The 24,168-nt window shown below is 41.5% G+C and overlaps 1 protein-coding gene across 14 annotated transcripts in view; it reads left to right on the forward strand.

The window, feature by feature from the left end:
- Positions 1-19,686, forward strand: part of LOC110519946 (LIM domain only protein 7) — a 124,545-nt gene extending 104,859 nt beyond the window's left edge. For 3 of the 14 annotated variants that reach the window (XM_036974005.1, XM_036974015.1, XM_036974018.1), the window contains 15 exons: positions 1,012-1,199; positions 1,476-1,539; positions 6,540-6,590; positions 9,163-9,188; positions 9,821-9,928; positions 10,607-10,699; positions 10,785-11,152; positions 12,358-12,414; positions 14,522-14,571; positions 14,907-15,080; positions 15,462-15,657; positions 16,191-16,541; positions 17,901-18,009; positions 18,525-18,627; positions 19,059-19,686. In XM_036974005.1, coding sequence (XP_036829900.1) covers positions 1,012-1,199; positions 1,476-1,539; positions 6,540-6,590; positions 9,163-9,188; positions 9,821-9,928; positions 10,607-10,699; positions 10,785-11,152; positions 12,358-12,414; positions 14,522-14,571; positions 14,907-15,080; positions 15,462-15,657; positions 16,191-16,541; positions 17,901-18,009; positions 18,525-18,627; positions 19,059-19,081 — 1,961 coding nt within the window. In that variant the 3' untranslated portion in view covers positions 19,082-19,686. The remainder of the gene's footprint in view (positions 1-1,011; positions 1,200-1,475; positions 1,540-6,539; positions 6,591-9,162; positions 9,189-9,820; positions 9,929-10,606; positions 10,700-10,784; positions 11,153-12,357; positions 12,415-14,521; positions 14,572-14,906; positions 15,081-15,461; positions 15,658-16,190; positions 16,542-17,900; positions 18,010-18,524; positions 18,628-19,058) is intronic. The other 11 variants (XM_036974006.1, XM_036974007.1, XM_036974011.1 and 8 more) reach the window with 11 other exon arrangements.
- Positions 19,687-24,168: the final 4,482 nt, after the last annotated feature.

Raw genomic sequence — 24,168 nt, forward strand, 5'->3', positions numbered from 1 at the left:
CTTAAAAATCATACAATATGATAAAAATTACATTCTACATGCTTTGTAAGTAGGAAACCTGCAAAATCAGCAGTGTTATCAAATACTTGTTCTCCCCACTCTATGGAGATCATCCGTTCACGTACTCTGCATCTCACAAAGGCACTGCGGTTGGAACCAAAAATCTCAAATTTGGACTCATCAGACCAAAGGCCAGATTTCCACCGGTCTAATGTCCATTGCTCGTGTTTCTTGGCCCAAGCAATTCTCTTATTGGTGATCTTTAGTAGTGGTTTCTATGCAGCAATTCAACCATGAAGGCCTGATTCACGTAGTCTCTTCTGAACAGTTGATGTTGAACTGTGTCTCTTACTTGAACACTGTGAAGCATTTATTTGGGTTGCAATCTGAGATGCAGTTAACTCTAATGAATATATCCTCTGCAGCAGAGGTAATTCTGAGTCTTCCCTGTGGCGGTCCTCATGAGAGCCAGTTTCATCATAGCGCTTAATGGTTTTTGCGAATGCACTTGAAGAAACTTTCAAAAATCTTGAAATGTTCTAGAGTGACTGACCTTCATGTCTTAAAGTAATGATGGACTGTCATTTCTCTTTGCTTATTTGAGCTGTTCTTGCTTGTTCTTCTGTATACCACCTCTACCTTGTCACAACACAACTGATTGGTTCGAGCGGATTAAGGAGAAAATAAAAATAATTAATTTTACCAAGACACACCTGTTAGTTGAAATGCATTCCAGGTGACTACCTCATGAATCTGGTTGAGAGAATGCCAAGACTGAATGCATATCTCTTATCCATAGTTTTTATGTCTTTACTATTATTATACCATGCAGAAAATACTGTAAGTACTCTGGGTACTATAGTTGTATAGTAGTACCTTTCCTAAGTACTAGTACCTTTCCTAATGTTGTTCTTTCACGCCCACACACTATCTCTTACACATACATTTTTTCTCACACACACACACACACAACTTTTATCTTTGCCATTGACACACGTCTACGACGTTCAGACTGGGACAGAGACCTACCTTCCCTGCCGTTTAAAAGCCATAAGACCATCAATCTGACCAGTATGGATCATCATCCAACAGTTATAGGTTTCCCCGACACAACCACCGTTAACGCAACCACCAGCTTGGATTTCACCTCTCGGGGATCCATGGAAACCACCAAGAAGGTCACTACCCAACCAATCATTGTGAGTTTTACAGGAAGACCTCGTGGTGTTGATAATGTTCAAATGTTTCTTATTAGCTTATTGCTATGTTACTCACAAATACCCAAATAAACTTGATATATCACAAATCTGCAAACATGTTGTGACAAGGTTGGTAAGAAAATTGACATAAGACATCATTGTGAAAAAATGTGTGATTTTTGTTTGTTGCATGGTCACATTTGAATCTATATGAATACAATGTACTGATTAAACCCCAGACAGCTCTCAACAGGCTTTTAATTCATCTTGTTGCAGGATGTAGCATCCAATGGAGTGAATGGAGGCTTCCGTGACGAAACAGTGACCGTGAGAAACAAAGGTAAAGAACATAGAGCAGATCTACTAACCAGAGAGGTTATGACTAGCCTTTATAAACAGGAACAAGTTTGAGAAAGCAAGGACAACGTTCTCTCTTTGGGACTGTATGTGTTTCTCGTGGTGAATGCCCATTGTTCAATTATGTACTGTATAATGATGTACATTTACACATTTTGTTTGCGCATGCCACCACATGACTTGATCAGAGTGTGCAGCTGAAAATTGTATGCTGTAAAAACACTTGGTTTGTTATTATTGATTAAAACAAAACTGCTATTCATTAACTACAAATACCGAACTTGTTTTTACGTGAATTCCTTGACACGGTTAGCTTTTAACAGCTACTATAGGACCGCTATTTATTTTTGCAGACGTTTCCTGACACCTGCCATATTCAACTGGTGTTGAGTGTTCGTAAATTCAACAGTTGTTCTGCGCTCCCTGGCACACTCAGACAAGAGTGCTCTGAAATCAGAGTAGATGGCTAGACTGAATTTATGAACTCACCCAAAATGGGTACTTGCATAGTGAAGTCTTTTGTTAAGACATATAGCTAGCTACACCTTACTGCCCTTTATGAATCTGCAGATTGCCAACCAACCAGCCAGCTAATGTTAGCTACTTAGCTAGGTAAACAATGAACCATAATCACAACTCATGACGTTACTACCCTGCATGAATCTCCAGGTAAATAACCAACCAAGTTTGTGGTAGCTAGCTAACATTAGGCTATAGCTAGCCAAGCAAATGGTTCTTTCTGTCAAAATTAGAAAGGCGTAATATCTGAAAATATAGCTAGACTAATCATCATTCACTCATCATTCATGGTTGGATGCATTTCCTGTCGGATGCCAGGGTTGCCCTTAGTTTGAAGATATCATCTGGAGACAGGTGTTTTCTCCCTCTCCTTAGCTATCATACTCTAATTCCACTGATTTAAAACTCAGTCCTCCAGAAAGTGGAGAGCAACACTCATGCAGTTTTAATATACGATCAAAAAAAAAAACGCGTTAGACAGGATTACCTAGACACACTGACCAGCTCAAATAGACAATCCAAACTCATCTCTCGGCATGTCAAGCCCACTCATTATCTCAGCCAATCATGGCTAGCCGGAAGGTTGCTGACTTTTTCTTTAGCTTAACCAACTAGGCTCGTAATTTAACTATTTATAATGTTTACAGATGGTATGAAAGTTCACATGTTTGTGAAGGCATTTCTGCCAATAACCATATTTTGATTTTCTTTAAAGTTTACATTCAAGTGGCTCTCCTGTGAAGTAGTGACCCGCGACATACGCCTAGTTTCCTGATGGCAGCTTACCACCATGCTATAGACTACCAAGTGCTAAAAGACAGTATCTGGATAACATGTGAAATTCTTGATAATGTATGTGACATCAACAGAGGTATATTTTCCAAAAGTTGCAAACATGTTGTGACAAGGTTGGTAAGGACATTGACATAGCACATCATTGTGAGAAAAAAAATTGATTTTGGTTTGTTGCATGTTCACATTGAATCTATATTAATACAATGTACTGCTAACATTTTCTGAGTGATTAAAATATTGAAATGCCTTTCATCAAGCTGCCCACTCAAGAAAAAGCTTCAAAATATAACCAGGGCCTGCAACCTGGTTCAGGTTATCAGTCAACCTACCAGGGTAGTTACAAACAGCACAGGAATGAAATCATCAACATGTATTGATCACGTATTTACTACTTTTGTAGTGAATTCTATGTTGTTGATGTAAAGAATATTTGTTGGTCTGTGGTGTGTAATGAGACACTGCACTTGACACAGTTATGAAATTGCTTATTCCAGTTACTAATAAGCATGCACCCATTAAGAAAATGACTGTAAACACTATTAAATCCCCATAGATTGATGAGCATTTGAAAAAAGGAATGGCAAAAGGAATGGCAAATAAGTCTGGCTGCAGAACCGATTGGCAAACGCATTGCAAATTGAGAAATCATGTGACTAAACTGAATAAAAAGAAGAAACTACACTATGAAACAAAGATAAATGACATAAAGAATGATAGTAAAAAGCTTTGGAGCACCTTAATTGACATTTGGGGATAAAAAGGCAAACTCATCTCAATCATTCATATAGTTTTTTATTTATGTATTTAACTAGGCAAGTAAGTTAAGAACAAATTCTTATTTACAATGACTTCCTACCCCGGCCAAACCCTAACCCCGACAACGATGGGCCAATTGTGCGCCACCCTATGAGACTCCCAATCACGGCCGGTAGTGACAAAGCCTGGAATCGAACCAGGGTCTGTAGTGACTCCTATTTGCAATATTTTCAGTTTAAACCTACTAGAAAGTGTGTGCCCCCAGGCCTGGAGGGAAGCAAAAATCATTCCGCTACCTAAGAATATTAAAGTCCACTTTACTGGCTCAAATAGATGACCAATCAGCCTGTTCTCAACACTTAGTAAAAAAAATAATTTAATTGTGTTTGACCAGATACATTGCTATTTTACAGTAAACAAATTGTCAACAAACTTTCAGACTTTTAGGGAAGGACATTCAACAAGCACAGCACTTACACAAATGACTGATGATTGGCTTAGAGACATTGATGTTTTTTTAGTGCAGCCTTTGACATTTTCGATCATAGTCTGCTGCTGGAAGAAACGTATGTGTTGTGGCTTTACACCACCTGCTACATTGTGGATGTTCTACCAGAACACATAGGTTGGATTCCGTCTGAAATGACTGAAACACTTAAAGATTTGAAGTTTGTTTCAGAGTGGGTGGCAAGGAATTAGTTAGTCCTAAATATTTATAAAACTAAAAGCATTGTATTTGGGGCAAATCATTCACTAAACCCTAAACCTCAACTAAATCTTGTAATAAATTATGTGGAAATTGTGCAAGTTGAGGTGACTAAACTGCTTGGCATAACCCTGGTTTGTAAAATGTCATGGTAAAAACATATTGATACAACAGTAGCTAAGATGGGGAGAAGTATGTCCATAATAAAGCGCAGCTCTACCTTCTTCACAGCACTATCAGCAAGGCAGGTCATACAGGCCCGAGTTTTGTCGCATCTGGACAACTATTCAGTCATGTGGTCAGGTGCCATAAAAAGGGACTTAGGAAAATTGCAAGTGGCTCAGAACAGGCCAGCACGACTGGCCCTAGGATGTACATAGAGAACTAATATAATAAATAATATGCATGTCAATCTCTCCTGGCTGGGGACTGTGAAGCAACACGCACATCAAATGCGCCGAATACAACTTGCAAGCCCTTAACCAACAATGCAGTTTTAAGAAAATACAAAAAAAGAGTAAAAGATAAGAATAACAAATAATTAAAGAGCAGCAGTAAATAACAATAGCGGGGCTATATATATATATACAGGGGGTACCGGTACAGAATCAATGTGTCAATGTGCGGGGGCACCGGTGTCGAGGTAATTATGTACATGGAACTAGAGTTATTAAAGTGGCTATGAATAGATAATTGCAGAGAGTAGCAGCAACGTAGGGGAGGGGGGGGCAATGCAAAAATATTACATAGGCACAGACATACATACACACACAAGATAACATACGCACTATACACACATGTACCTATGGATTTTGTACAGTAGACATGTGGTAGTGGTGGAGGGCACACATTGTGTTGTGAAAACTTTGAATGTATTGTAATGTTTTTTAAATGGTTTAAACTGCCTTAATTTAGCTGGACCCCAGGAAGAGTAGCTGAAGCTAATGGGGATCCATAATTAATACAAATATGATGATGTACTGTTTCCTTGTAATGTAGGATATGTCTGTGTGAGCATTTTTGGAAAGACCTGGGCAGACCTCACATATGATCAGGACCACCAAAAGGGCAATTTTTTTTAGTGGCCCCCTTTTGACGGGGGGGTGAAAAATGTATTTTTTTTTTCCTGCAAGTCTACACATTTTGCAATCGGGTGTAGATTTTTTTGATGGGGGGATTTTATAAAACAATGTCATGCAATTCCAATACGTTTTCAAGGGACTGAAATATATATTTTTCAGTTTTAAAGCTAATTTGTTGCAATTCTACACATTTTGCAATTTTAATGATATCTGAGTGAGAGTGACTAACAAAACAATGTGCCCGGTTGGTATTCTGCAATGATTAATACAAGTTTAGATAACTGGCTGGACTAACTTTTCGATCAAAAAATGATTAAATGACATGGATAATTGAGTGACTGTCAATGACTGACAAAACAAGAGGAAAACTGCTTGATGCACAACCACATTTTGAACTTACACCTTGTGTATTGTACTATTCTAACTCTCAAGAGTAAGTTCAGACCCCAACTGAGAGGTAACCTTATGGGCTTTCTGTTTCAATGACAATCTATTCCCCCCCCAAGAAATTTGCTTATGCCCGGAGCTGGCCCTGCATGTGATTGTTTTTATTTTCAGTGTGATGACATAATCCTAATGTAGTTGTTATGTGTCCAATAGTGCCATGATAGCAGGGCCGTGCACAGAGCTTTCATAATTCATATCTCGAAAATTATAACATACCATATGCCTCTGTTGCAGTGACTCCTTGAGACATAATTGACATTGGGAAAAGAGTGTGGGCAATCAGCTGACCATTGATGTAGATGATTGATGTAAATCTGCTTGTTAGCCACCTCAATTTCTTTTACTGATTGTGATTTACCTCTATGTCTTACTGCCTCTCTCTGTTGCACATATCAGCTAACCAGACCAGAATATTGATCATGCTGTAGGCTAAATCAAGTGTTAATCAAATGTTGTGCTGCTGTGGCACCAAACAACAGTGACAAAATATGTATACCAAAAAAATACTACCACCCAAAAGGGCGATTTGGAGACTGGAAGGGCAAAGGGGCATGTGCTCTGCACAGGTAGAACCATATCTGTGCACGTGCCTGCATGATTGAAGCTATTACTTCAAAGTTTCTCTCCCACTCTCTTACGCTCTCTGACCCTGTTCTGATTTTTCCATCTCTCACGTAGAACCCATATCCATGAAAAATTTAAAACGGAGGTCAGAGTTTTTTGAACAAGGTAAAACACCCCTGATCGAGTCCTGGTGTTGGTGAAGGGTTATTATCAATGGTCTGTGTAATTATCAAGAGGCTGGGTGCTCTAGGCTTCCATCTCTTTCTATCTATCCCAGTGGTTGACCTTCCTGGTGTACAGGTTTTGTTTCATCTATGACTTATTAACCTAATCATGATTATGGAAAGATTGAGACAAACAGTTGAATACTCAGGAGTTCCCTAGGGATCCATGTTGGGCCCGCTGCTTAAAATCTACTGCTTTTTTCCATCTGATCTGGTACTGAGTGAGTGTGACTCCACTGGTCTCCCCCTCCCTCCCACACCCGGGCTTCTCAGGGCCCAGTTTCAGTGCGCTGGTCTACCTCTGTTGTGGGACCAGCAATCTATCTACATTTCTATTGCAGCTCTGAGTTGATAACTAATCACAAAGGCCTTGATTAGTTGAATCAGGTGGCTAGTTCAGGGTTAAAACCAAATTGAGAACTGTCTGAGGATCCCTCAGTAGAGGGTCGGGATACACTTGACTAGAAAGTTGTGTTTTCACCAACACTTTGAAGCACCAAAGGGGAGACAGCATGTCAGAATGCCATACCAACATACCAATCTACTGGACTCCATAGAAGTGGTTACAGAATTCTCACTTCTTGCTTGTGCGTTTTGATCAATGATCAATTCTAGTCTGTTCCAGAGCCATATAGGATAGCGATATACACTATACTTTATATACAAAAGTATGTGGACACCCCTTCACATTAGTGTATTTTGCTATTTCAGCCACACCCGTTGCGATCAGGTCTATAAAATCGAACACACAGTCATGTAATCTCCATAGACAAACATTGGCAGTAGAATGGCTTTACTGAAGAGCTCAGTGACTTTCAATGTGGCACCGTCATATGATGCCACCTTTCCAACAAGTCAGTTTCTGCCGTGCTAGAGCTTCCCCAGTCAACTGTAAGTGTGGTTATTGTGAAGTGGAAATGTCTAGGATTAACAACGACTCAGCTTCGAAATGGTAGGCCACACAAGCTCACAGAACTGGACCGGGGAGTGCTGAAGTGTGTAGATCGTAAAGATCGTTTGTCTTAGGTTGCAACAATAACTACTGAGTTCCAAACTGCCTCTGGAAGCAAGGTCAGCACAAGAACTGTTCGTCGGGTACTTCATGGGTTTCCATGGCCAAGCAGCCACACACAAGCCTAAGATCACCATGCGCAATACCAAGCTTCAGCTGGAGTGGCGTAAAGCTTGCCGCCATTTGACTCTGGAGCAGTGGAAATGTGTTCTCTGGAGTGATAAATCATGCTTCACCATCCGGCAGTCCGACGGACTAATCTGAGTTTGGCAGATGCCAGAAGAACACAACCTGCCCGAATGCATAGTGCCAACTGTAAAGTTTGGTGCAGAAGGAATAATTGTCTGGGGCTGTTTTTCATGGCTCGGGCCCCTTAGTTCCAGTTAAGGTAAATCATAGCGCTAGAGCATACAATGACATTCTAGACAATTCTGTTGTTCACACTTTGTGGCAACAGTTTGGGGAAGGCCCTTTCTTGTTTCAGCATGACAATGCCCCCGTGCAGAAAGCGAGGTCCATACGGAAATGGTTTGACGAGATCAATGTGGAAGAACTTGACTGGCCTGCACAGAGCCATCACCGCCTTGGGGTGGCAGGTAGCCTAGGTGGTTAAAGCGTTAGGTCAGTAACCAAAAGGTTGCTGGATTGAATCCCCGTTACTGTCAAGGTAAAAATCTGTCGTTCTGCCCCTGAACAAGGCAGTTAACCCACTGTTCCCCGGTAGGCTGTCATTGTAAATAAGAATTTGTTCTTAACTGACTTGCCTAGTTAAATAAATGTAAAAAAATAAATACAATTAAAATAAATAAAAACCCATCGAACACCTTTAGGATGAATTGGAACGCTGACTGCGAGCCAGGCCTAATCACCCAACATCAGTGCACGACCTCACTAATGCTCTTGTGACTGAATGGAAGCAAGTACCTGCAGCAGCGTTCCACCATTTATTGGAAAGACTTCCCAGAAGAGTGGAGGCTGTTTTAGCAGCAGGGGGGACTAACTCCATATTAATGCCCATGATTTTGGAATGAGATGTTTTACGAGCAGGTGTCCACATAATTTTGGTCATGTAGTGCATATCTATGGCTCTGGGCTATTCACTAAGCCATAAGCCTAGAAAGTAATGCCATCACAAGGCTAACTCGGGTGTCATATGCTGTCAGGTGAATGGTACAGTATGTTGGTATGATGTCCAGGTGTCACACATTGGCTCCCCTCCTTTTCAACCTTGCATGCTTTGCTGTGCTGTGCTTTTGCTCTTGTGTTATTACTAATAGCCAATGCTTTTGCATGCATCAACATGCATTTTGGTGACTGACTTTTTTTGACTCTTTGCATCTTGTGCATGTTTGTTGTTATATCCATTAAAAAACAGAAATGATGAGATGTTAATAAGTTGAATCTAGTTAGTGTGATGTACTTTGGTAACACACCAACAGTATGTTGGGACCTACTATTAACATTAGATCGATTTATTTGATGATTGTTATTCTTTTTCAAGGAGGATCAGAGTCAGCAAAATCAGATGTAAGCAAATCTATTTAATATTTACAAAATGTTTACAAGCAAGTGGTTGTTTTTTTTTCTCTCAAGTACGTATTTATGTTCTTAAGTTTTTACAATGCATTGACCCATCAATGTGAGTGACATCTTTACTGTGTGGGATAGTAATGGGTTATTTAACTACCACACCAGGGGCAGGATCCTGAGCCCCCTTAAACTCCTTGATTGAAAATGCTAGTCCCAACCTTTGACATTGTTCATAGAATAACTCAATCTTTGAAATTGGATGGTGAACTGAAGCATCTGTGGCTCACTTTGAAAAGGTTGACTGGAGGAATAATATAACTAACAGCTCAAGTTTGAACTTTTCATCTTAGTCATAGACACTGAAATGCTGTACATGGGTAGCATGTTAATACATAAACATTTAAATGAAAAACAAGTGATATGCATGACAATATGTATAAGGGTTGGGGAGACTCAAATAGCTTTGTTGATTAAGTGTGATTAAGATACTGTAAGAATTACTTATATTCAAACATCAGATGAAGAAAAAACAATAAAGTAATTTGTTTATTTGCAGGATAAATTTGTTCTCCTATAAATGAATAATGGCAATGTCTCTTCTCTACTCTCCTCTTCCTCTCCTCCATCAGATGCCCGTTGCCTCCATCGCTCCCTCCTCTAACCGCTTGTCCTGTGACCCGGAGGAGGAGCGCAGGAGGCAGGAGAAATGGCAGAAGGAGCAGGAGAGACTGCTACAGGTAACAGTGTGTGTGGGGGGGGGGGGGGGGGGGTTGATTGTTGTGTGTGTTTTTGATTGTTTGTTTTGTTTGTTTGAAGTGTGTCTGTGTGCACATTGTGAATTACTCCCGAGGTCTATTTATGGAGGTAGAGAGATAAAAATGTCTCCAGCCTGACCCCTGCAGAGCAGCTGTAGACTAGAAGCCAAGGCTCGTTATTCCTCCACTCTCTATTCCCCGCAGGTCAAACGGCCTAATTTCTTAATGAGACATAGAAGCTTGGCAGAAAATCTAACAAGGTTCACCTACTCTGGGGAACGAAGCTGGAATGTAGAGCTGAGCGGTTGAAGGTGAAACTTTGGGATTGTTTTCGTTCTCAGGAGTTAGGTCGACTTCATCTAATCCTTGTCTTCCAATTGCCGTTTACTTGGGTTTTGGTAGACTAAAATGTGGAAATTATTTTTTTGTCGGGATATTAAGGGCTGTCAATTGTTGAATGAGTTGAAGCACTTTCCTTGTCTTTACCATGAAACTAGAACTTTCTATTTCTATTGTTTAACAAGAGAGACTATTTTCCTCTTACATCAAATTGTGATTAAAAGGGGTTGGGCCTGCGACCAAAGTGCTTGATAAATTCTGTGTGTGTGTGTGCATACAGTACAGTAACCTGTCTCTCTCTGTGTGCGTGTTTGTGATCAGGAGAAATACCGTCGTGACCAGGAGAAATTGGAGGAGGAGTGGCGTCGGGCCCAGCAAGAGGCTATGACAGAAGGGGGAAGACACCACCAAGAGGTGAGGAACCATATCACTTTAGCAATGTAATTTTCTGGTTGTAACTCAGGACTTTGGCTTGAACCCTTTACTGTCTGTTCCCCAGCAGCCGAGGGGCCTGGAGACGGACAGCAGGAGTATCAGCCCCCTCTCCCCCCTCCGCCAGCCTACCATGCCCTGGGAGGACGAAAGGGGGAGGAGGGTAGAGGAGGAAGCACAGAGAAGACAGGAGGAGGAAGAGAGGAGGAGAGTGGAGGAGCGGCAAAAGTGGGAGGAGGGGAGGAGGAAGGAGGAGAAGGAGCAAGAGCTGCTGCGTCTTCAGGAGGAGAGGAAGAGGAGGGAGAAGCAGGAGGATGAGGAGAGGAGACGGAGGGAAAAGGAGGAGCTGAGATGGCAGAGGGAGAAGGGGCGCCAGGAGGCTGCTGAACAACAACACAAGGAGAGAGAGAAAATGCAGGAGCAGCAGCAGCAATGGTTAATAATAATAATATTTATTTTCTTTAAAGGTTTAGTTCACCCAAATGACAAAATTACATATTGGTTTCCTTACCCTGTAAGCAGTCTATGGACCAGGTATAACAGCAATCCATGCTTTGTTTAAGTTTCTCTGGCACTGTTTCCAAATGCTAACATTTTAACATTTGTGGCACTAATCTAATGCAAGTCGTTGTACCTATGTTAGCATTTTTCGCACATCATGTCCAAATTATCCTAAAGTATCTAAAATTGATTATGTAGCCGAACAAAGTCACTTATAGATGATGCTCCAGTATACATTACCGGAATTTTGTATTTTTTCCCCCCCAGTTTTTCAGTGATGCTTTTTACAATGATAAAGATTTGCAATAATGTTGTTTTTCCTCCATAATTCTCCCTTCCCATCCTACCCAGTTCCCTCCCCTAATTTTGAAAAAGTACGTATCATTTGTCTGCAGTCTAAAAATATATTTTTTTCTGGCAGTGGGAGGAGGATAAATTGACAAATGTAGAGTTCAAGCTGAACAGAAGTTGAATGAGTTAAATAGTGGGCCTTTCCGAAAACCCGTACTTGAGTACCCATAGTTGGGTTGATGGAAAGATAAAGAGTGTTGGGGGATGGCAAGGGCGAAGAGAGGTTAAAGAATTCAATTGATGGATAATAAAAATAGCAAGCACACTAATAAAAAAGAAGAATGACGCATAACAGTAGTGGTCTTGCTGAAGCAAGCACACTAATAAAAAAGAATGACGGATAATGGTAGTGGTCTTGCTGAAGCAAGCACACTAATAAAAAAGAAGAATGACGGATAACAGTAGTGGTCTTGCTGAAGCAAGCTATCTTCTGTAGCGCTTTTGTCGTTACAGACATAATGTTAAAGGCTTTAAGATTTGTGTGTGCTAAATCTTCAAATGCTTATTGTAAACACCAAACCCACTGCAGTATATTATACATTACCATTTAGTTAATTAATAATTAATTGTTGCCTGTTCTAAGGTCTACTTTACATTGTATTGTAACCTCTAAACCCCTCTATTGGTCTGCTTGTGTTTTGTCTTCTCTCTATGTGTTTTGACCTGTCTGTCCTTGTCTGTTCATCTGTTTCTGTCTGTCTGTCTGGTCTGGTCTGGTCTGGTCTGGTCTGTCTATATTATCTTTATACTGCTGTAACCCCATAACCCTTTCGCAAAACTGCTGGCAGGGTCGGGGACTCCTATGGCTATGCCAAGGCCCAGTCTGAGATATCCATAGCAGACAGGTCAGTGTGTGTCTGCCAAGGTCCAACCTAAACATCAAATACTTAAAAAATAAATTAAAATACTCAGAGTATTTGCTTACGTCTGCCTTGAGTGCCAGATGGGCTGGGTTTGCAGTTTTCTGAGTGCATGCGTGTCTGTATGCATTAGAATGGCCACGGCTTTGCCTCTGTTGCAATCAGACAAACATACAGTATGACTTAATTGCATTCATAAAATCTATGGTCTGTTACTAGCAAACGCAAAGCATGCCTCAGCCTATAACTAATACATTATGTTATAAGAGTCAATACTTAACCAACATAACTAAATGTGTAGCGCAGCCCATGTCCCAAATGGGACCCTATTCCCAATACAGGGCACTACTGTTGACCAGAGCCCGAATGGCTCAAAAATATTACATCACAGCCTAATTCTAAAATGGATTAAAAATAATAACAACTCGGCAGCAATCTACACACAATAATACACCATAATGACAAAACAAAAACAGGTTTATGTTTTTTTGTGCAAAAAAAAACAGAAATACCTTATTTACTTAAGTATTCAGACCCTTTGCTATGAGACTCGAAATTGAGCTCAGGTGCATTCTGTTTCCATTGATCATCCTTGAGATGTTTCTACAACTTGATTGGAGTCCACCTGTGTAAAATTCAATTGATTGGACATGATTTGGAAAGACACACACCTGTCTTTATAAGGACCCACAGTTAATAGTGCATGTCAGAGCAAAAACCAAGCCATAAGGTCAAAGGAATTGCCCGTAGAGCTCTGCGACAGGATTGTGTCAAGGCACAGATCTGGGGAAGGGTACCAAAACATTTCTGCAGCATTGAAGATCCCCAAGAACACAGTGGTCTCCTTCATTCTTAAATGGAAGAAGTTTGGAACCACCAAGACTCTTCCTAGAGCTGGCCGCCCGGCCAAGCTGAGCAATCGGGGGAGAAGGGCCTTGGTCAGGAAGGTGACCAAGAACCTGATGGTCACTCTGACAGAGCTCTAGAATTTCTCTGTGGAGATGGGAGATCCTTCCAGAAGGACAACCATCTCTGCAGCACTCCACCAATCAAGCATTCATGGTAGAGTGGCCAGATGTAAGCCACTCTTCAGTAAAAGGCTCATGACCTTCTGCTTGGAGTTTGCCAAAAGGCTCCTAAAGACTCTCCGACCAATGTCACATCCGGAGGAAACTTGGCACCATCCCTGGGGATGTTTTTCAGCGGCAGGGATCGAGGCAAAGATGAACTGAGAAAAGTACAGAGAGATCCTTGATGAAAACCTGCTCAGGACCTCAGACTGGACTGAAGGCTCACCTTCCAACAGAACAATGACCCTAAGCACACAGCCAAGACAATGCAGGAGTGGCTTCGGGACAAGTCTCTGAATGTCCTTGGGGGGCCCAGCCAGAGCCCAGAGTTGAACCCGATTGAACATCTCTGGAGAGACTGGAAATAGCTGTCCAGCAACCTGACAGAGCTTTGAGAGGATCTGCAGAGAAGAATGGGAGAACGCCTCAAATACAAGTGTGTCAAGCTTGTCACGTCAATCAAAGAGGACTCATGGCTGAAATCTCTGCCAAAGGTGCTTCAACAAAGTACTGAGTAAAGGATCTGAATACTTATGTAAATGTTACATTTAGTTGTGCAAATTTTTTTGCAAACGTTTCTAAAAACCTGTTTTTCTTTGTCATTATAGGGTATTGTGTGTAGATTGTTGAGAGAAAACATAACATTTAATCCATTTTAGAATAAGGCTGTAACGTAACAAAAAAAAATGGAAAAAGTCAAGGGGCCTGAATATTTTCCGAATGCACTGTAAAGTAAAAAAGTGGTATCATAGAGATTATGCAACAAAGCCGGAAGGCTTATTTCCATTGCAGGCCACTCATGTACTGTATGTGTCCATGTATTGAACTGTACGCATTTGAAAATACAAAGAGCCCCAAGGGCCCTGATCAAATGTAGTAGTACACTTTGTAGGGAATAGGGTACCATTTGGTACCACGTAGACTAGTAAAATCAATAATGTGTTTTACAGTGTACATTGATTTGAGAGATAATGAATTTTCTTAATTATCAGCCCCTAAATGTGTTTTGTTGTGATTGGCAGGGCAAAGTCGAAATCTACTCCAGAGCTGGACAACGTGGAGAAAACTAAAGGTCAGTGGGGATTTACTAATGTCCTCATGTATTCATCAATAGTAGATCATCCTTATTGACCTTCGGTGGAAGTTGAACCATTACTTAGCTGCTCAAATTAGCAAGGGGAGGTGTGTGTGTGTGTGTGTGTGTGTGTGTGTGTGTGTGTGTGTGTGTGTGTGTGTGTGTGTGTGTGTGTGTGTGTGTGTGTGTGTGTGTGTGTGTGTGTGTGTGTGTGTGTGTGTGTGTGTGTGTGTGTGTGTGTGTGTGTGTGTGTGTGTGTGTGTGTGTGTGTGTGTGTGTGTGTGTGTGTGTGTGTGTGTGTGTGTGTGTGTGTGTAAGTAACTGTATGTCAGTGAGTGTGTGCCCAGGCTGGTACGGCAGCTCTGGGGGCATGGCCCAGAGGTTACTGGAGGAGGAGTTGAGACGTAAAACAGACAAAAAGGCCCAGAGTCTCCGGGCTGCGTCAGAACTGGAGTTGGAGAGGAGAAACATCCTAAACGCCATGAGATACAGAGAGCCAGAAAGAGGTGTGGTTCACAACCTCGACCGTTCCTCGACCGCTCCTGACCACTCCTGTCTAATCAATGCAGGACCCAGTCAACCAACCAGCTCAGCCGATCAATCGCGTTTAGCATGAATTAATATATACATTTTATAATATGTCTTGATCATGTCCTATTGGTCACTGAAGCTGAATACAAAAAATGAATCTGTCCTCTCCAGTGGCTCTGTCACAATGATGAATCACTGGTCTTATTGGTGTTTCCTGGATTAATCACTGGTCTACAGTCTATTTCTGGACTTCCATCCAATCTGATTGGCTCTCATGTCTATCCCCTGACACCCTCTCCTCCCCCATTGACTCATCTTTATTTTCTGATTCCCTCTTCTCTCTCATTGGCCCACAGTGACTAGCAGCTGTGGGATGGGCGAAGAATTGGGGAGGAAGGGCCAGCAGAGCGTACCCCAGGCGGAGCTGGAGAGGCAGCAGATCCTTCAGGAGATGAAGAAGAAGACCAACCTAGCCACAGACAACAGCTGGATCCGCCAACGCTCCACCAGCACCACCAACAGCAAGGACCCCACTGCCAGCCCCATCAGGAGGTACTCTTCCTGGGGCTTGACTGGGGCTCCGCTGGCATGGGGGAAGTGGATCAGTACAGTACAATGTGTGTGTTGAATGATGGATAGGGGTTAAGCCAGCCTCAATGGCCCTATTAGAAGGTACTCTACCTGGGACTCACATGGGCGTCCATATTAGGACAGCTCCACATGACTCTGACACCAACTCCAAGTAACGCCTTCCATGGATTTGTGACTACTCTGTTCCAACATGGACAGCACACTAAACTGCCTAGATTGGGTCACCAGGGGTTTAATGCTGTATAATGCTAGCTTGAATGAGTGTGTGTAACATGTTAACACATAATTTACAACAACTATTTTAGTAGAAGTAACTGTTTTTAGTGACTTTAACATTTTGGGCTCTAGCCTGGATGCCAGTCTCTTTTCTGTTGCAGTTATCAAAAGAGTTGGCTAAATCAGAAACATAATGGCCAGTGGTATCCAGGCTATTTGGGTGCTTACGCTAACCCGCTAACATCCACTAACATCCGGTAATCTGTTCAACTTTTCAGAGGCGAGTCTCTGGACAACCTGGACACCGCGCCCCGTTCTTCCTGGCGCTCGTCATGGACACCAGGAAGCACCTCGTCCATCCCCAACTACAGCCGGCCTCATTTAGCCCTTTCTGGCCTCAAAACTACATCCTCCTATAGTGGTGTTGCCTACGGTGGTGGTGGCTATGGCAGCGGGGTCGGAAGTCGTCCTGGCTTAGCCACCCTGCCCTCCTCCCTCTCCATGAGCTCCCTCAGAGAGGCCAGGGGGTGTAACCTATCTTTCTGGTCCCTGCGCTCACCCTCGCCATCCCCCACCCCTTCTCTTGGCCCCGAACCCGAGTCACGCCCATGCTCACAGCAACGCAGCAGGTAAAACATCCAACGTCCAGTCACGTGGCACACTGCTGCTTGCCAAAGAACTGAGTCGGTAGATTTGCTCCCAAACCCTGATACAATGTCATATATCTGAGCTAAAAGTCAGATTCTCGATCTGGGGTTAAGGGTAACACCAAAAGCCCTTGCTCAAAGTAACAAATGCTGACATGCATCAAAATGTCGGTGCTTAGGCGTTTGTGTTCACCACAAACGTGAACCACGGTTTCTTTTTTATTTATTTATATTACAGCATATTGAATGACTGTCATTCATATTCCATTCACCCAGCTCAATGTAACATTGATAGGTTTAGGCAACTACATGACACTCATATTTTCCCTATACCCATCATGAGGTTGCTACAACCTAGCCTACGAAAGAAAGTGTATCAGGTAGGTGCACATGTCGAGAGACAAATTGGAGTAAACAAGGTGATAGTGACACATTCAATACCGCCTTACACACTCTTGCCTACATCTAGTTGATCTAGTTTGTAATCATTAGTCCAAACAGTTGCAAAACATTCCAAGAGTTTCTATTGGACAAATTCAGGTAGGTCTATCCCCATTTCCTTTGCTTCCAATTAAGAAACTTTTTTTCAACAGAATTGACGGAATAAATACACAACTGATCACCACACACACAGTTCACTTTCATAGCAGCCACATACAAACAGCACTATCACTTTTCTCGTTGTATAATTCCTTCTCTCATCAACGTTTACCTTTTCCCTTCGCTTGTGGACAGTGCACAACACAACAGCTGTCTTGACCTCTCCAAGCTAAACCTTCATACCATAACCGCTAACCACTACACACAGCCTACATCGTTGTCAACCATATTAGCTAACGTCATAGTCAACATAGCTACTAGAACTAACTCATTAGTAAATCCACTACAATCACACAGGTCAGGGTACAGCAAGCAATTTAGCATTTACACAGGCGGCCCACAATGGTAATAAATTAATACAACCAAAAGCTTATCTCGACTTGGAAGAGTTTCAGTGTTGGATAGCCAGCTAGCTAACATAAATAACATTCCTCTCTGTTCGAGTAGGCTAAGTGACTCAAAATTGAGCTCAGGTGGATCATGTTTCCATTGATCATGCTTGAGATGTTTCTACAACTTTATTGGAGTCTACCTGTGGTAAATTGAGCAATCAGGGGAGAAGGGCCTTGGTCAGGGAGGTGAACAATTATGAAAGTATTTTTGTTTGGATAGGAATGTGTGTGTATTCTCAGTTATCCAGTGTGGTTGATGGTGCGTGGGAGGGCATGTATATTCTCGATTCTCCAGTCTGTGTGTCTGTGTTCTCCAGTAAAGTTATGGTTCTGCATTCTGTAATCTCAGGTCAGTGAGTGGCAAGAAAATCTGTACGTTCTGTGACACGGTGCTGGGCAAGGGAGCCGCCATGATCATCGAGTCCCTGGGACTCTGCTATCATTTGACCTGTTTCAAGGTGAGAGTTCAAAGTTCAAGACCGGACCTACCTGACCTGGAGATTGAGGTCATGATTGGTCCATAGCAAAGACTAAACCTAACTGATCCTCTCAGTACTAACCGTATCCACGGAATGAGACTGTACTAATATGGACAACTTGATCCTGATTAATGTTCTACTAACCTAACCAGCATGAATGGATCACAATCTGGTCTGATCCTTTATAACCGTACACACAAAACCAAGGAAACAGAAGTCCAAAGTCCCACTGGGTTGTAAAGATGGATAGTTGATGACTTTTCCAATGTGGACAATCAATACCATTTAATTAAGGTTTCCAGTGTAACATGACTGGAGTAATGTTTCCATTCGCTTGTTAATTGAAAAATACAGCTCTTCCAAATTCCCGAAGATCTATGACTTGCTGCAAGAATGGCAAACAGTTTGGGACATTGTTTTCATGGTTATGAGCATTTCAGGAAATCTGACTGTATTTGTGCCAAACCTCACTAATCAATCCTTCAATCCTCCAGTGTATCGACTGTAAGTCTGACCTAGGAGGATCGGAGGCCGGAGCTGAGGTCAGAATACGTAACCGACAGCTCTACTGTAACTCCTGCTACATGCGATTCAAAAGTGAGTATGACTTTAGCTGGGTACCAGCTGAAAAGTGAGCCAACTAGAATCAAAGCTGAATAATAGTAATTTGGTGGGTGCTTACATGTACATGTGTAAATTGGAAATATGTTTTTGCATATCCCAACTCCGCTTGAGAGTGGGGTCACCATTGTTCAGCACCCCTGGAGCAATTAGGGTTAAGTGCCTTGCTCAAGGGCACATCATTTCAAAATGTTCAGCTCAGGGAGGCTACCTGTCACCATTTATAAAAACTCCATAGTCATACCTGACCGGTATCGCCAATAGTAACAGGGCTCCTGTTACTATTGTCTGTGTTGTGTCATGTCAGTTATATTATGTTGAGTGGTGCCATGTCATTTAGTGATATGCTGTGTTGTTGTGTTATCGAATAGTATCGTGTTATAACCTCTATCTTCTTTCCCCTCTAGCTGGACAGCCAACGTCCATGTGACAACGCTGTACTAGAGTAGATAAAGGACTACTTGACAACAACCCATGAACACTGCAACCAGCTGTAACTTCAGATGTATTAATGTGGTTTTGTGATTTGACAAAAAGCCCTGATTCTTCAATTAACAACTATCTTATTCTTTATTTCTACTGTACACTTGAGAGGGTGAGATTGACCAAAAAAAGTGAAAATGTTGATATCAACGTATTATTTTTACCAGTTGCTTGTATAAAGTAGTAGGGATGTGCATGCGCCTGCAAGTTTTAGACTTTTAGCTGAAAATAGGGTTGGAAAATTCTGAAAACTTTCCCAAATATCAGAAATCACTGGTGGAGAGCTTTGGGAATTTTGCAACCCTAACGAAACAATACTGGAAATTGATTTTGGTCTTGTTCATGAGATTATTGATCCTGATTACTTCATACTTCAGAGATGTAAGAGTTTTCATGTTAGGCTGAATTTATTCTCCTTTTCACCTACAAATATTTTGGTTACAACAAGTTTGTTGATGACTGAGGTTTGTTGTTGACTCTTTATTTTTATCGATGTGCCTTTTTGGTTTGTTATGGGGGGGGAGATTATTTAAATAAAATGTATTGAAAATATATTTATCAACTTCTTATGGCTTGGGGGCAGTATTTTCACGTCTGGATGAGAAGCATGCCCAAAGAAAACTGCCTGCTACTCAGGCCCAGAAGCTAGGATATGCAAATAATTGATAGATTTGAATAGAAAACACTCTAAAGTTTCAAAAACTGTTAAAATAATGTCTGTGAGTATAACAGAACTGATATGGCAGGCGAAAACCGGAGGAAAATCCATCCAGGAAGTGGGTATTTTCAATTGAATGCCTATAGAGTATCTAATGGGTTTTAGAACCCAGATTGCAGTTCATATGGCTTCCACCAGATGTCAACAGTCTGAAGACATTGTTTCAGGCTTGTTTTCTGAAAAATGAAGAAGAATGAGACCTTTCTCTCAGTGGACTGTATAATCAAGCTGGTTTTGCGCATGACCGAGTGTGCCCCTTCGTTGTTTTTCCTTTCTATTGAATACGCTATTGTCCGGTTGAAATATTATCGATTATTTAGACAATTGACAACCTGAGGATTAATTTTAAACATCGTTTGACATGTTTCGACGAACTTTACCGGTACTATTAGGAAGTATATGTCTGCATGTTTTGAGCCAGTGGATTTGAGCCAAATTTGAGCCAGCCTTTGAGCCAGTGGATTACTGAACAAAACGCTCCAACAAAACTGGGTTTTTGGGATAAAAAGAGGGACTTTATGGAACAAAACAAATGTTTATTGTGTACCTGGGACTCTTGTGACTGCAACCATATGAAGATCTTCAAAGGTACGTGATTAATTTACATACCTGAAGGTCACTTTTCGGCATTTGCTGTATGATCGATGAGAATCTCCATATTGGAAATGTACGGTCGCTTACTAGACATCCGCAAATGTTTCAAAAATTTGCCGACGGCGGCGGGCCGTGCACCGGGGCCAGATCTTCCGGGAAGTCATCGAACGAAGTCTCTCTGACATTTGGTTTCCGTTTTATAACAATGTTGGTCATTTTTCCGCTGTCCCGGTAAATTCCACCAGATGGCGAATGGAATCTTATGGCAAATGTACAAAACATCACCAATTACGACATGGCCATTTCTCCTAAATGGAAAAGACTTCAAAGACGAAACTCGGTAAGCATAGGTTTTGAACTAATGGAAACAAGATGGCGATGAGGCCCAACGATTTTTCAGTTAAGGCCAAAATTTTGGGATTTAAGGTGAAAAAAAAAATAGAGCTATAATTTGAAGAGAGCGCTACATGAACGTACGCTGTCAGGAAAAAGAACCAGCCATTTATCTATCGTAATTTAAGAGAAATCGTACAATGTACAATTGGTGTTGTTCAAAGAAATTTGTTTTTTTTCCCCAAAAAAAGTTACAGATCCAGTTGTGACGTGTTCAGACGAATCCGTTAAGGTGGGTTTCGGAGATTTCTGTGAATTTCTGTGATTATCTGAAATCACACACACTCATTCAACCCTCTGTAAATCAGTCAGTTCTTAACATAAAGACTCAAAACCCACAATTATGTAAGAGCCTACCCCAAGAAGGATATGTTTTATCTTTCAGCTTCCAGTGTCATCCAGAAGTGCCTTAAATTGGGGTCATAGGGGCTGTTTCGAAGGGTTAAAAATGTCAGATCTTTCCAAAACTTCATATGTGTGATTAGACAACAATGAACTGTAAAATCAGTCATTTCTCCCAACAGATGTTCTTCTTTCAAAGAAAGAACTCTCACACACACACACACAGACACACACACACACACACACACACACACACATGAAATAGGGGGCGCCCCTGGTCATTTTGGACTTTTTTCAATACAAAAACAAACAACTGAGTCCCACTTCTCCCTCATCATCATGACCAATAGACCATCTAGGTTGATTCATGGCTTAACATAGTGCTATATATCATTTGGGCGGTATAAATGCCATGGTTCACTGACTTTTGGGTTCGGAAACCCATGGTCGTACATGGTAAATGGACATAACATCCTGATTTGGCACTTTCAATACTTTCATATTGTATTTGGACATTTCTTATGGCATTTGGCAATGGTTCATTGACTTTTGACTTCCTATGATATCATATTGCAAATGGACAAAACATGATCCTTATGGACAAGTTTAAAAAATCTGACAATAAAATCTGACAAAAGTATGTTCAAAACAGTTGTTATACATGTATAAATGACAAAAACATCAAAAGAATTTCAAAAAACAGTCAACACTTTTTTAGGGGGTGATAAGTTCTTGAAAAAAAAAATAATAATCAAAAATTTGCCTCTTGGGTCTTGACTTGATGTACATTTGCAATATGAAATTTACTGTGGAGCGCGCTCGCCATCTATTGGATTTTTGCTGTGCGACACTTGGCATTAGCCATATGACATTTGCAATAAGTTTTGAATGATATGCTTGAGTGGTATTGTACATCGTGTATATGTTTCGTAAGGTACCAATAAGTTCCCATTCATCTTTGTCCATTTCAGGAGGGTCTTCACTTGGTTGTAAAATGTTTGTATGCTTTTGTAAGCGGGGCGCTGTCCTCAGATAATTGCATGGTATGCTTTTGCCGTAAAGCCATTTTGAAATCTGACAATTAACAAGAAGTTCATCTTTAAACCTATGTGTAACACTTGTATTTTTTATGAATGTTTATTATGACTATTTCTGTATTTTGAATTTGGCTCTCTGCAATTTCCCTGGATGTTGTCGAGGTGGGTCGCTAGCGTAACGCCTGCGCCAGAAATGTTAAAAACAAAGGATCCAATTCGGGAAAGTCGTATTTCTGGTCGGAATGCTGGTTAGTTCCCGCCGCACTGATATCCAAAAGTTATTTCCGGCTATATGTAATAACATAAAAAACGTTCTTGGCTAATAGGTTTCCTCCAGACGTGACGCGTCGCATTCAGGCCAAAAAGTTTAATCTTGGTTTCATCAGACAAGAAAATCTTGTTTCTAATGGTCTGAGAGTCTTGTTGGCTTCCGTCTGGCCACTCTACCATAAATGGAAGACAGGCCTGATTGGTGGAGTACTGCAGAGATGGTTGTCCTTCTGGAAGGTTCCCCCACCTCCACAAAGGAACTCTGGAGCTCTGTCAGAGTGACCATTGGGTGTCACCTCCCTGACCAAGGCCTTTCTCCAGTTTGGCTGGGGTCGGCCAGCTCCAGGGAAGGCTCTTGGTGGTTCCAAACTTCTCCCATTTAAGAATGATGGAGGCCACTGTGTTCTTGGTGACCTTCAATGCTGCAGACATTTTTTTGGTACAGTTCCCGAGATTTGTGTCTCGTCAGAATCCTGTCTCGAAGCTCTACGGACAATTCCTTCGACCTCATGGCTTGGTTTTTGCTCTGACATGCACTATTAACTGTGGGACATTCTTTAGACAGGTGTATGCCTTTCCTAATCATGTCCAATCAGTTGAATTTACCACAGGTGGACTCCAATCAAGTTGTAGAAAGATCTCAAGGATGATCAATGGAAAACAGGATGCACCAGAGTCTCAAAGCAAAGGGTCTGAATACATATGTAAGTGTATTTCAGTTAAATTTTTAAAAAACATTTCTAAAAACCTGTTTGTTTTGTCATAATGGGGTATTGGGATTTCAGAGGCTTGAAAAAATATATCCATGTCTTCTTAGGATGGAGGTAAGTTGGCATTTCAGCAGCACGCTTGTAAGGGTCTGGACCGTCCTCTTCTACTGTTGTTCACTCTGGAAGACAGCCAGCTGTGTCGACGATTCTCATTGGTGATGATAGTCGGAGAATACGGTGATTTGAGACTTGCAGTAGGATGGGATGGTTCGAAGTGTAGTAGGATGGTCCCTCTCTGATTCGCTTTTCCTGACTTAGCTAATCAGCCTTGCCAGTGATTGTCTGAGAAGGGATAGTCGCCTCTTCCTCCTTGTCTTGATAGTCAGGATTTAAACCACTTTAGACGGTGGGCTGCAGCTCCCTGTCTTTCCTGGTCTAAAGAAAGGTGAGTTTATTTCTTCACCTCATGTTGAGGTTCAAAGTTCCAACCATTTTAGACATGTAGCTACCGCTCCGTGCTTTTCTGGTCTAATGTTAATTTTGTTACCAAGGCTTTTTATGCACTCTGGCCAAAGGGGACGACTCCATCCGTCTGACATGCTCTCTGACGTCACTTGGGGCATGGCTACTTCCTTATGTACAGTTTATTTTCCACCATAATTTGCAAATCAATTCATAAAAAATCCTACAATGTGATTTTCTGGATTTTTTTCTTCTCATTTTGTCTGTCATAGTTGAAGTGTACTTATGTTAACTAGCTAGCTAGAAAATTATATAACTATCTAGTAAGCTAATCAAACTTGCCAAATTATCTCACTACCTGGCTAGCTAGCTATAGACTTGTGACCTTCAGCAACAAGAAACCGTTCTCAGCTACAGGCTTACTTGTTAGCATCCTCCTGCTAGTAGCCTCTTCGGTCCAGGAGACATGTACACATTGGATACACCAATGTCTAACTTACAGGTCTCC

Source organism: Oncorhynchus mykiss, chromosome 3 (genome assembly GCF_013265735.2).
Source record: "Oncorhynchus mykiss isolate Arlee chromosome 3, USDA_OmykA_1.1, whole genome shotgun sequence".
In the NCBI taxonomy this organism is placed as follows: domain Eukaryota; kingdom Metazoa; phylum Chordata; class Actinopteri; order Salmoniformes; family Salmonidae; genus Oncorhynchus; species Oncorhynchus mykiss.